This window comes from Malurus melanocephalus, unplaced genomic scaffold (genome assembly GCF_030028575.1).
Source record: "Malurus melanocephalus ecotype Western Australia unplaced genomic scaffold, MMel_1.1 scaffold_1121, whole genome shotgun sequence".
In the NCBI taxonomy this organism is placed as follows: domain Eukaryota; kingdom Metazoa; phylum Chordata; class Aves; order Passeriformes; family Maluridae; genus Malurus; species Malurus melanocephalus.
In genome coordinates, this window is record NW_026624353.1 from 67,199 (window position 1) to 79,912 (window position 12,714).

At 49.1% G+C, this 12,714-nt stretch overlaps 1 protein-coding gene across 1 annotated transcript; it reads right to left on the reverse strand.

Moving 5' to 3' along the window:
* Nucleotides 1–269: 269 nt before the first annotated feature.
* Nucleotides 270–5,797, reverse strand: LOC130586286 (C-type lectin domain family 2 member L-like). Its single transcript, XM_057387061.1, has 5 exons — nucleotides 5,457–5,797; nucleotides 4,288–4,371; nucleotides 3,321–3,505; nucleotides 2,507–2,607; nucleotides 270–1,141 (listed from the first exon to the last, which is right to left on the reverse strand). The coding sequence occupies exons 1-5, from the start codon at nucleotides 5,539–5,541 to the stop codon at nucleotides 1,024–1,026; spliced, it is 573 nt and encodes a 190-aa protein (XP_057243044.1). The 5' UTR covers nucleotides 5,542–5,797; the 3' UTR covers nucleotides 270–1,023.
* Between the last annotated feature and the right edge of the window lie 6,917 nt (nucleotides 5,798–12,714).

Genomic DNA, 12,714 nt, shown 5'->3' on the forward strand with positions numbered 1-12,714 from the left:
GAAACACGAGAAGAAACGTTCCCCTTGCTCAGGATCCTCACACTGACAGGCACAGGGCACGAGGAAAGCACAGAAAAATGTCTCTTGCTGTAAATTCTCTCATTCCCTTCCCCTGATGGTGCACTGAGGAGCATCTCCCCCTTTACACATTAATGTTTGCAGCTCCACTATCACCCTCCAGTTCCAGCCCTGACCACTGCAGGTGCTCAGCTAAATAAACACTCTCACCATTGGCACCTTGTTCTGGCCAAAGAAAACGCTGTGAGGACTTCAGGCGCAGTGCAGTTACACAAATCAAATTGACAGCACCAGAAATGGGATTTAACGAGATTAATGCAAAATAACATGAACAAAACATGGAACACAATGCAGAGTGCATCCCATAAAACAGGGACACAGCAATCTGCTGTGATCCTGCCTTAAACAGCAGTGCAGCTCCTTGCTGCACTTCCCTCCCTCTGAGAGGCACTGACAATCCTCCAGACAGACSCCTCAGCACCCATCCTGCACACAGAGCGGGGAAAGGACAACAAAAACAAAAACCTCCAACTGCACACAGAGGGGAAAGAAAGAGAGCTGCTCCTACAAGAGAAATGGAAGAAATACTGATGGCACAACAAAAAGAAACGGGGCAATTATTTATCAAGACGCTGAACAGAGCCTTTTGAATGAACCTTTAAAACCAGAGGGTTCCCCTGTGGAGGGAGAGTTCTGCTCCTTCACCTCCAGCAGTGGGACACATTCCTGGTCCCAAAGGCAAACACAGCCCCTGCAGCTCTGGGATCAGAGCTCTGAGTGCCAGGGATGCTGTGTCAATGTTCAGGCTGCACACCCATCTCCTGATATCAGAGCTGTCAGTGCCAGGGGTGTTGTGCCCATCTCACAGTGCTGAGTCAATGTTCAGGCTGCACAACCATCTCCTGATCAGAGCTCTGAGTGTCAGGGGTGCTGTGCCCATCTCACGGTGCTGTACACCCATCTCCTGATATCAGAGCTGTCAGTGCCAGGGGTGCTGTGCCCATCTCACGGTGCTGAGTCAATGTTCAGGCTGCACACCCATCTCCTGGTCAGGTAACAGCCCGAGGCTGACACTCCTCTGGGCTCCAGGTAGGCACAGCTCCCAGAGCCTTTCACTGCAAACCTGCAGGACAAGGAGAGACAGACACAGTGAGCCCCAACAAAGATTGCTGCACCTTTCTGGTGTGGCTGAAGGTGAAACACACCCTTAGGGCAGATATGAAACCCCAGTGAGCCCTTCTCAGGGATGCTGTGACACCACCCTGCACTTCCACATCCTCCCAGAGAGACAAAAGGCTCCAGCATTTGTGAAACAAAAGTTTCTGTCATTTGTGTCTCCTCAGAGCCCACCAGCTCCGGGGTTAAAGGGGTGGGGGGCAGCAGGAAGCAAACCTCAGCTTCCCTAAATAAGGTCCCTAAATAAGAGGTAAGGGACCCCTGCAGCAGCTCTGCTTTAAACAAAGGGCTGTGGAGTTCTGTGGATGGAACAACCCAGAATGGACTCTGGAAAGGGCAAGGGACAAATCCCCAGCAGGGTCAAACACCTGAGCTTGGACATGAAGGGTTTGCCCTTCTGCAAACAGGAGKGGMAGYTGGAGCCAAGAACTGCAGAAATCTGAGAATGGGAAGAACATTGGAAATGAAAGCATCAGTGGGTGTTTGTGCTGCAAACRTGGGATAAAAGAGTGGGAAGGGCTGCAGTTTTCAATCTGAGGTGCCAGCATGCTCCTCACATCTCACAYTAAATGTGTTTGTCAGAGCAAGCCCCCTCAGGGCCTGGGGATGAATGAATTTAGTCACACATCACCACTAATGKCACAGACTTGCAGGTATTTAAATTTTGCACGTTTTAAGTTCATTTCATGTTTGTGCAGTCTCAGTGCTGATTCCTACCCCTGGTAATTCCAGCTCCAGGATGGGCACAGCAGGAGGGGCTCTGAGGAGTTGGGACAGGGACAGGAACAAAGTGTCCCCACCTGGCCCTGGTGGCACAGAAAACAAGGCCATGGCCACGGAGCATCCATGAAACACAAATCCACAGCTTCACCTTCCCCTCCACAGCCTGTTTCGGAGGAATATCCTATGAAAATGAAAATATGTGACAGCAGTCTGCCAAATCTCTGCTATGAACCTCACAGGTCACATGCAGGTTTGTACTTTTGCCAAATATATTCCATAATGATGAGTTTATGTTTTTGACATCCTCCCTTTGGTCTCCTGGTTTRGCTTTCACTTTGCTCCACTCTGGTACCATGAGCCTATCTCACATTGCAGCTCAGCATTCCAAATGTATCCCCAAACTTTCATCTGCCACAGTTTAAACAATGCCATGAGAAATCTTTACTGCAYTCCACGCTTTCTCCATGATCACCCCTTGCACGGAATGGCAGATATTTCCTGCAGGTCACTGTCTGTATCTGTATTAATTACCTTTTCTTACTCCCCTATAACTGAGCACCACCAACAAAACCCCTCCACATCAACTCACAGCTCATGGTCCARTGCTTTTCCATCCACCCAAAAGAACTCTTCATTTCTCTTGTACAGTCCAATCCATGGGTCCTGCTTTGTTATCTTCATCATAAAGTTCTGTRGGAATAAACCCAGAGGAGAAAAGAAGTTCTGAAGTTCTGCATGTTCAGCCCAGCTATCAAAAGACAAAATCTTTGATCCAGGGTGAGCAAGCAAAGCAACAATCTTGTCTGTCCTGCAGAAGAAACCTAAATATTGAAACCTAAATGCACAGACTGGTGACTGGGATGGGGTTGGCTGACCTAGAGAGGCTGCTTTAAAATATCCAGCTATGGCACAGATAGAGAATATATTCTCCTAGGCCTTTGTGCAGGCCAGAATTTCTTAATATTGTGGTATAATATAGAAAAAAATGCTCCAAGCTGCACTTTGGATAAYGATCTCCTAACATCAGAGGTCACAATTAACATATTTACCAATTCCTCTGTCAGAAACCTCAGTAAGAGAAAATAGTGGTTTAATTGAAGATAAATGAGATCCAATGGTATTACCCTGATAGATTCCTTCAAAATGAGTATTTATAGCTGTGAGCAGCACCAAATTTAATTCAGATAAACCCTCGGACATTTTCTAAAACATCAACTGACAAAACGAGTGTTTCCCACTCTCAGGGAGAAGAGGCACTGAGTGTGACTCTATGCTCTTACAGATTCCTCACTGCTCAGGTTCCTCACTGCTCAGATTCCTCACTGCTCAGGTTCCTCACTGACCAGACTGAAGTTATTCCCTGGATGTGCTGGGGTGCAGCACGTCCCCGCTGTGTCCCTTACCAGTTCCTGCAGATTCTCAATCACCAGCAGGGAAGCGTTGTGGGACGAGCAGAGGCTCTGGCTGGAGTTCCAGGCAGCCTCATTCTCCGACAGGTAATAGCATTTCCTCTGGAAGTACAGCCAGCCTGCAGGACACGGCTCCAGGGGATGACACACTGCAAAGCTTTTGGCTGAAGAAGGATTTACTGGGAAAAGACAAAAATCAATATATCCATTTCTTCCAGCTGGAAAAGGTTTCAGTTTGCTTTCTGACTGCATCATCTAAAACAATCTCAGTCCAACCACAGAATCATTACTTCTGGCCAGCAGAAATAATTATTGTAAACAAATGATAAATTGTGGATCCTGCACCCTTCTGGCCCTTGACACAGCTTTAAAAGGATGACCAGGGCAGGTTGGTAGAAGCAGCCAAGGTGATAATAAAGTATCCCCCAAGGACTCTTCTACCGCTTAAAAATTTCCAACAACTCCAGTTTTTGCATGTRTTGCTTCCTCACAGCTGAATTTATATCTTTGTTTATTACAGTTCATTTTGAAGGGCTGCAGATTGGGAGGACAATCTTCCTGTTGTGATTTGTTTCCTTGAACTTGGATTGAACCAACAGTGATGTTACGAACTCGATGCCAGAAGAACGCTCAAACCAACCCTGACCCAGTGCAGCACTGGAGCTGTGTCTGCAGGACTGAGCCACCATTTCAGACAGCACAGAATCACAGAATSACAGAYTGGCTCGGGCTGAGAGTGCCTTTAGAGCTCTTTTGTTCCTGTCGTGGCCAGGGCTGAGCTTCCACTGTCCCAGGCTGTTCAAATCCCCATCCTGGCCTCGGGCACTGCCAGGGATGGGGAACCCACAGCTTCTCTGGGCACCCTGCACCAGGGCCTCACCACCCAAAACTCTGACTGTGGAACCCAAAACTATGGTAATTTCTATTTTTATTATGTTTTCTTTTAAAATTCCTTACTCACTGAATTGAATACATGAAATCAAAATGACAGCAGCAGCCAGGACTCCAGCGACAGCTCGCCATAGCCAGATGTTTGAGAACAGACCTGAAAATGTAAATGTCAGGAATTACAAAACAAAACCAAAACCAAAACAACAAATCAGAGCCAACTTACAGGGCAGCAGAGCCCAGCTTTGTGGTCTCAAAAAGAAAAGCAGCTCCCTGTGGAAAGCAGGCTGAGAGCAGAGACATTCAGCTTATCTTCTCAAGGCTACTCGGCTTAACAAGAACTCTGAGTTACTGTAAATTCTAATTACATCATYCAGAACTTAAACTAACAGCGAGCTAGCTCCTGACCCTCCAAAGTGATCAAAAGTGAAAGAAAAGAGCAAGGAAAGAAAAACCGACSGTGGATAGCGTTCGATATTGACCCGGTGCCTAAACATGGCGTGGGTAAGAGAAATAAGGAAAGCCGCCAGCTCCCAAAACTTTTCCTGAGAAACAGCCAGAAACAGGCACAGCTTTTCGGTGTCCTTTCCGTCCCCTCCCCGTTCCAGGGCTTTGGAAGCACACACAATTCCGTCCCTGCTCTGTAAGGAGCTGCTCAGGGCTGAGGTGTCCCGGGAGCTCCAGAGGGAGGGTCCCCTCTGTGGGCACTGCGCCCCAGCCCGGGGGTCTCCAGGGCTCCCCATTCCCGGGAATTCTCCCCAGCCCGGGGCTCTCCAGGGCTCCCATTCCCGGGAATTCTCCCCCAGCCCGGGGCTTTGCAGGGCTCCCATTCCCGGGAATTCTCCCCCAGCCCGGGGCTCTCCAGGGCTCCCATTCCCGGGAATTCTCCCCCAGCCCGGGGCTCTCCAGGGCTCCCATTCCCGGGAATTCTCCCCCAGCCCGGGGCTCTCCAGGGCTCCCATTCCCGGGAATTCTCCCCCAGCCCGGGGCTCTCCAGGGCTCCCATTCCCGGGAATTCTCCCCCAGCCCGGGGCTCTCCAGGGCTCCCATTCCCGGGAATTCTCCCCCAGCCCGGGGCTCTCCAGCGCTCCCATCCCGGGAATGCTCTCCCCGCCCGGGGCGATCCCGGGGGCGGCTCCGCGGCTCAGCCCCCGCTCCGGCACCCCCCGGCACCCCCCTGACCCTCGGCACCCTTCGGTACCCCCCGGTTCCCAGCCCGGCCCCTCCGTTCCCCCCCATCACCTTTGCTGCCGGCGGGGCCGTGACCCGCGGAGCTCCCGGGGCTGTGAGTGCCCGTGCCCGCTGTGCCAGCGGCTGTCCCGGGCATGGATGGGCACGGAGAGGGGCTCGGGGCTCGGTGGGAGCTGTCCCGGGCACGGAGCGGAGCTCGGGGGTCGGTGAGAGCTGTCCCAGGTGTGGACCGGGGCTCGGGGGTCTCAGCCCTGTCCCGGGCACAGAGAGGGGCTCGGGGCTCACGGGGCTCGCGCCGGGCGCTGTCACTCCCCAACTCCGGAAAAYAGAGAAATAGGAAACGGGGAGGGTTTCGGGAGAAGTCGGCTCCTACAACATGTCTCTGGGATCGTCTGACATCAGCAAATTCCAGGAACCAACACAAAGGCAGAAGCCTCTGGTTAGGTTTTGGTTTGTTTTGTCTGTTTTGGGATTTGGTTGGTTATTTTGTTTTGTTTTGTTTKGGGGTTTTWAAATTTAATTTWATTTATTTCMTATTATTTGTCGTCTTCTTTTGTATGGAGGAGGAGAGTAAAATTAAGTGTTTAAATGCTGGTTACTTAAAAACTCTGGAAAACATGGCCAGTGGTTTGCTTTCCCTAGAAAAGCACAAAGCCTGATGATTGTGGCTTGCCAGCTGTGGGGGTGAAGGTGCATCAGAAATTGGAGCATTGCTTGGAAAGCAGAACCACACATATCATGGGTTTAATCAGGTGGTTTTGCACAATAACTGCTGGACTTACAACAGAGCTGGGCTGGGCTGTGTGTGCAAACAGCCTGAGGAACACAGGCCTCTGCAAGGCGAGCTGTTGAGGAATTCAGCAATGATTTATCCAAAAGCAGCATCCCTCTGTGCCAGGGCAGAAAACCTCAAACAGAAACCCCAAACAGAAAACCCCAAACAGAAAACCCCAAACAGAAAACCATGGCAATGGGTGTTACACTTCATGCTCTCACTGCTGCCTCCCATTCCTTTCTTTGCCAAGGATTCTGAGCAGTGGGGAGCTGCTGAAAATCATCTCCACGGGTTTTTATTTATGGGTTAAAAAGAGCCATATAAACTTTATACTTCATAAATCTATTTTGAATTGCTGCTGGTTTTAACCTTTGCCTGCAGAAGGTGCTCATTTAAGTAGWGGWCTGGGAGAGCTGGACTGGCCARCATTYCCAGGATGGGCAAAASAAAAGACAAAAGAATGAAGAAGAATAAAAAAAAAATGTGACAAGGCTTAAGGCATGGTGGCTTCAGGGATGTGAGGGAGCTGAGGGTTCCTAGGAGAGGAAAGAGAGCAGAAGCTGGAAACTTTTCCAGAGGTTTTCAAGACCTCTGAGAATCCAGAGCTGCAGAGGATGAAGGGGTGTGGGATTAGGGCAGCGGGGACGTTCAATACCTGTTCTGTGTAGAGCGTGTTTTACACACCAGGAGACAGTGGAACTGTCTAAGAACAGGTAATTTGGTATTTACTCACTGAAGGAGTGGCTTGGGCTCCTCCATTCAGTCCTGTCTGTCACTGAGGTCACRAACAGCGCTGTGGCTTTTAACCACAGACATTCACCAGTGAGCTCTCTCCACGCTCACCCCGAGCACAGAAGGTGTTTCTGGCAGCTGCAGGCGCTGCTCCAGCCTGGCAAAAAACCCTGAGAAACCCTGACACACGCTGGGCTGTGAATCATCTGATTCTCCAAACTGCCACAGTTATTAACCCCAGATGCTCATGACTGACACACTCACCTGCACTTTGGCTAAGAAGCCTCCAGACAATTCCTAAAATTAAAGTTGATAAACAAGACTGGAATTTCTTGAAGGCTAAAGGCAGAAATGCCCTCCAAACTGAATCACTGGAAAATTACTTTAAAATATTGCTATGATGTAGTGAAAGAAAATGCAAGTATTCTAAGGAATAAGCATGGCGTTTTACAGGAAGGGTCTCATAGGACTGACCTGAAAAATCAGAGTTGGATCCTGTGATGCTGCCTCCTGCTTTGTTGATACTCCAAATAATTTCRGATTACCTTTTATCACTCACTGGTGATAGAATCCTGGAATGGTTTGGATTGGAACAGACTTTAGAGACCATCTGAGACCTCTGCCATGGCAGGGACACCTTCCACTGTCCCAGGCTGCTCCAGCCCCAATGTCCAGCCTGGCCTTGGGCACCCAAAGGGATCCAGGGACACCCACACCTCCTCTGGGTGCCCCATGTTGAGTGGGAAAATGATCCTGTCAACAGCTGCAGTTGCAAAATCACTGTCCAAACTGCTGCAAAGCAGCCAGGGAAGCAGATCAAGGGGTCATTTTGGACAGAATGAGCAATAAAATGTTGCTGAAGGTCCCTGAGACAATGTGGATCCAAAGGGAGTAAGGATCCCAAAAATCCACATGCATGGACCAGATCTTCCTGGCTTCTCTTTATCTGACTGCATTTGAGTGCATCAGAATTAAAGATGTAAATTAGGGGGTAAATCTCATAAAGTCCATGTTCTGTTTTGCTCTCTCAGAGTTTCTGTGCTGTCAGAGGGGAGGCTGCTGTTGTGATTTTCCCTGGGATGGCCTGGGGGGCACCCAGACAGCAAGAAAATGGACTGAAATACCTGCACAAGTGTCACTGCTGTGCAAGACTCTTGTGRCTCCCAACTTAAAAACAGACACAGTAATTTTATTTTCCTCTCTTTTCCTTCCATCCCAAGGAGCTCAKAGAAATGGGAGTGGTGTAATCAGAGGTAGAATTCCAGAGTGGGCTGCCTGTCACGGGATTGCTGTGTTCCTGTCGGGGCTGAGGCCACTGCAAACCTTCGTTTGACCACACTACAAACTTCTGAGTCACCAACCAGCACTAAAACCACTTCCCTTCCTSCTCTTTCTCTCCCACAGCGTGYGTTTGCGTCACACACCAACAATTCTCTGCAGAATGCCTGAATCAGTAGCATGAAAGACATCAAACATCCACCCAAGGGTGAAATCCTGGGCACGATTTCCTGTGCTGGAAAGAGAGGTCTGTGCTGGCTGGCACACATGCACCTCGAGCTTTGGACACACCAAGACAGCTTGCAAAGCAATTGCATCTTCCAGGAAAGGTGAGACAAAACCATGCTGAAGGCATTACCCACGTTGTCACATGTTAAAGTGGTTTTCTTTTCTTATTTACTACTAAAATCTTTGGTAATAAATAGTACACAGCCGAGAACTCTGACATGCCAGCTCCTATCTACTGCAATGGTCCCATCTCTTTACAGTTAAAAAAAAACATTTTCTCCTATGAAATTGCCAGGACTCTTTATCCTTTGTATCTGTCTCTCTTGCTCTCTGKTCAATTTTAATTACTACATCCTCTCAAACATGAAGAGTTTGATGGTTTAACTGCAGTTACACAGAAATGACAAATGTYTCTGTGTCCAAGGACAGGGCTTTGAGGCAGCTCTGGGAACACCTTCCAGGCTGTTCCTGCTCACAGGGACAACTGCTCAATATGAGGTTTTTTTTTACTCAAATGATTAAAAACCCTGACGAGGAGCTGTAACTCAGCACAAGGAGCCTGTGAAATGGTTTAGTAATGAAGGGAATTCTCCAAAGCCTGGAGAATGGCAGATGTCCCAGATTCCGTGCTGGGGCAGGCAGCAGCAGGGTGATCCTCTGTAGAGGAGGTTTGCCATGGCACAGCCTGTAAGAGCAGGAGGGTGTGACCTCCTGCATCTTCACAATGTGCAATTCTCTTTGGACAGAGTATTTTATATTTTGGACCAATTCACCCTGGTCAGACTGGGGCCATGGGCTGGTTTTGGTTGGGACAGAGTTCATTCCCTTCAGAGAGCCTGCACAGGCTGTGTTTTGGATTTGTGCTGGAACCAGTGTGGATAACACAGAGATGTTTGAGCTCCTGCTGAGCAGGGCTTGCACAGACCCAAAGTATTTTCTGCTTTTCAGCCTCCTCAAATGGGGGTTGAGATTGGGATAGCAGGGACAGCTGATCCCAACTGGCCAAAAAGAACACACTGAGCTGAGATTTGTTTGTTACTGATATAAAACATCCTGCCAACAAAAGATCAAATGGAATTAGACTGCTGTATTTTATTCTGAGTTTGAGTGTGACCAGAAGAGGTAAGAACTTCCTCCTGAAGGTTATAAAGGGAATGGAGCTGAGTTTCAGCAGCCCAGAGCTCCACTGTCAGAAGAGCAGAGAGGAAGGAAGGGGAAGGGGCAGTGAGAATGGCAGAAAATGTCAAAAACATTTACCTGAACATGCCTGAATCAACCAAACCCAAACTACAGCGAGTCCCTGCTGACCAAGGTAGGTCCAGTGCTGAGCACTGAGCTCTCTTTGCACTCTCCAGTGTCTCCCACGTGCTCTGAGAGAGTTCCTTGGAGCACCAAACCCCCAGGAGCACAGGGCAGGTGAGGGCCAGGCTGGAGCTGTGCAGGTGCCGTGTCCTGGAAGGGCTCTTTCTGTTACAAAGGGCAGTGGTTGTTGTTGTTGTTGTGGTTGTTGTGGTTGTTGTGGTTGTTGTTGTTGTTGTTATTGTTGTTGTTGTTGGAGTTGTTGTTGTTGTTGTTGCTGTTGTTGTTGTTGGTGGTGGTGGTGGTGGTGTCAGGGCTGCGTTTCTCTCACTGAGGTGCAGTGGGAGGCAGTGTCCCTGTGTGATTTAGGAGCAGTTTTATCCGTTTGGAGTCTGTTCAGAGCTGCCATCCCCTGCTCTGGCCCAGGGCTGTTGTCCTGCACAGGCTGGGATTCCTCAGCAATCTGCTCAGGATGGAGGGGCTGCTGCTGCTGCTGCTGTTTGCAGCGGGTCCTGCACAGCTCTGCTGCTCCCTGAGCACAGAGCCATGGCYTGGGGGCTTTTCCTCCTGCTCTGCCTGCACAAACTGCGTGTTTAATGCCCACTCATGGGGGAAATGGCTCATGGGCACCTTTAGTCTGATATGGGATCAAAACCTTTCCTGCCATCCTGAGCTTCTCTTTTGCAGAAAGTGGGAACACTCTGCATCTCTTTTCAGATGGATGGTGTTCCTCGTACCCCAAGACAGAGAGTTTTATTAATCCTTTTAACTGATTTCTTCACAGCTAAATTGACAGGCCACCACAGTACATGCCACCTGATTAAAAGTTCTAATTTTCTTTTAATTTAACGTGTGTATTCCTACTGAATATTTTTATTCACTTTTAATAACTGTGTTTCTCTGCTTATGACATCTGGGGAAACCCCTCTCAACTCTTAATTTCTGCACTCTATTTCCCAGACAGTAGCTCTACCTTACTGGAAAAGGCTGTTTTATTTCTCTTTTCCCCTAGGTTGCTATTTTCTAATTGACAGTGGATCCCCTGGGCTAAGGGCAGTGTTCACAAGGCAGTGACAGTAATTCCCCAAACCAGCAGGATTCACTGAACTCTCAGAAATCCTCATCYCTGTGTGGGGATAGAGCCAGGGGGGCTCTGCTGATATCAGGGTGGCTTTGAGTGTTTCACAACATCACAGCATCCTCTTTTTTATTTTCTTATTTCTTACTTTTCCTATGTTCCTTCCTTTTCTGCCTGCCCTGTTTTCTCCCCTGCTGGTTTTTTTTCATTAGCAGCATGCAGTAGAACAGTTTCACTTTTCTCACCATGGTATTGTTGGCTGTGATAAAAGACCAATAACCCCTGCAAAGAGAGTGATCTGCAGCTTTTAGGATCCCACGTTTGAACCACTGTCCCTATTGGTGTATGGATGTGAACTCAATGWGACAATCAGACCCCAGCAGKGAAAAATGAACACTGGAGCTGAGGRAGAAGAGGGAGGGTGGRTTTGACCCCTTCCTGTYACATTTTCCATGAAATGCTCTYACACTGCCCTCAGCACTTCCTGAAGCTGATGGTTTCTGTTTCCACACCGTCATTAACAATCCTTTTCCACACTGCAGAGCTGTAAAAGCTGTCATTTAACAATTCCCTCCTCTGAAACCTTTCCCACACTCTGTTTAAARCAGGGCTGGTACAAGTGCAGGCACATGGAAGGGAGAGGAAAATCTTGGATAAATAAAACCATGCGGCAGAGAAACCATGCTGATATTTCAACATTTTCCTCCTGAATGATTCCTAATGCCAGAGGCTGCAGAGTTTGCATCCTTGGAGATGTTCAAAGCTGCCTGTGCATGGTCCTGGGCCCTCTGCTCTGGCCAACACTGCTGGATCCAGGGAGCTGGGCTGGGGATGTGAAAAGRTCACCTCACACTCAGCCAGTCTGCTGCTGTGTGTGTCAGCACTGCAGGGCTGGCCTGCACAGATATCTTCTACTATGGTTTTTAAATTTGGAATTGATGCTAGACCTCCCCTTTCAGCTCTCCCCACAGCCATGGCAGGTTGGSATCTGCTCCCTGGGGCTCCAGAGCCAGCGGGGCAGCACCAGGACATTCATTCAGCCTGTCCAACATGGAAATGTGGAAGGCTCAGATTGCCAGGGTGAGCCTGCAAAGGGCACTTTGGAGTGCACAGGAAAGGTGTGGAAGGCTCAGATTGCCAGGGTGAGCCTGCAAAGGGCACTTTGGAGTGCACGGGAAAGGGGCTGTTCCCAGCTCTGTTCCTGTCCCTCTGCAGGTAAAAGCTGCTGCTCCARAGCCTGGGTTGCTGTGCTGGTGTCTGGGATGATCCTCGCCCTGCTCATCGTCGTGTCTCGGATCATCATGTGTGAGTTCTCCTTTCCGTGTGAGGACAGCATTCATTGGTGACTCGCTCCCACTGACTGATGGCCAGGCATCCCAGAGCAGGAGGAGCAGAACTCTGCAGTGAAGGCCAAGGGCAGCACATTTTAGCCAACATTGCTGTAAGAGGAGCCCTGTCTGACACTAAACGTGAGCTTAGGAGAGGCAATTGTTTTTAGTTTTTAAAGGCAAAGAGTAAAGAGCAGCTATCTGAGAGTGCTCTGATGTGCATAAAATCTAAAATACTACAGAGCATTTCTGGCTCAATTGCACAGTTATGGTCTTTGAACACATCTTCCATAGTTTGGTGCTGCAGTTTTGAGGGTTCAATGGATGAGCAAAGAGGCAGAGTTGTCMCTCTCTGCTGGGTGATGGGGGCTCAGACAAGTCTGGCTGAGCTCTGACCGTGTGGGGCACAGTGGGCATTCCCTGCCAGCACAAACTGTGTTCTTATTTCCAGATGGTTCAAGTGCAAACAGCGAACAGGGATCAAACACAACGGAACAGGGACCAAACACAACTGAACAGGGACCAAACACAACCGAACAGGGATCAAACACAACTGAACAGGGACCAAACACAGCCATCCCTGAGGAGGCA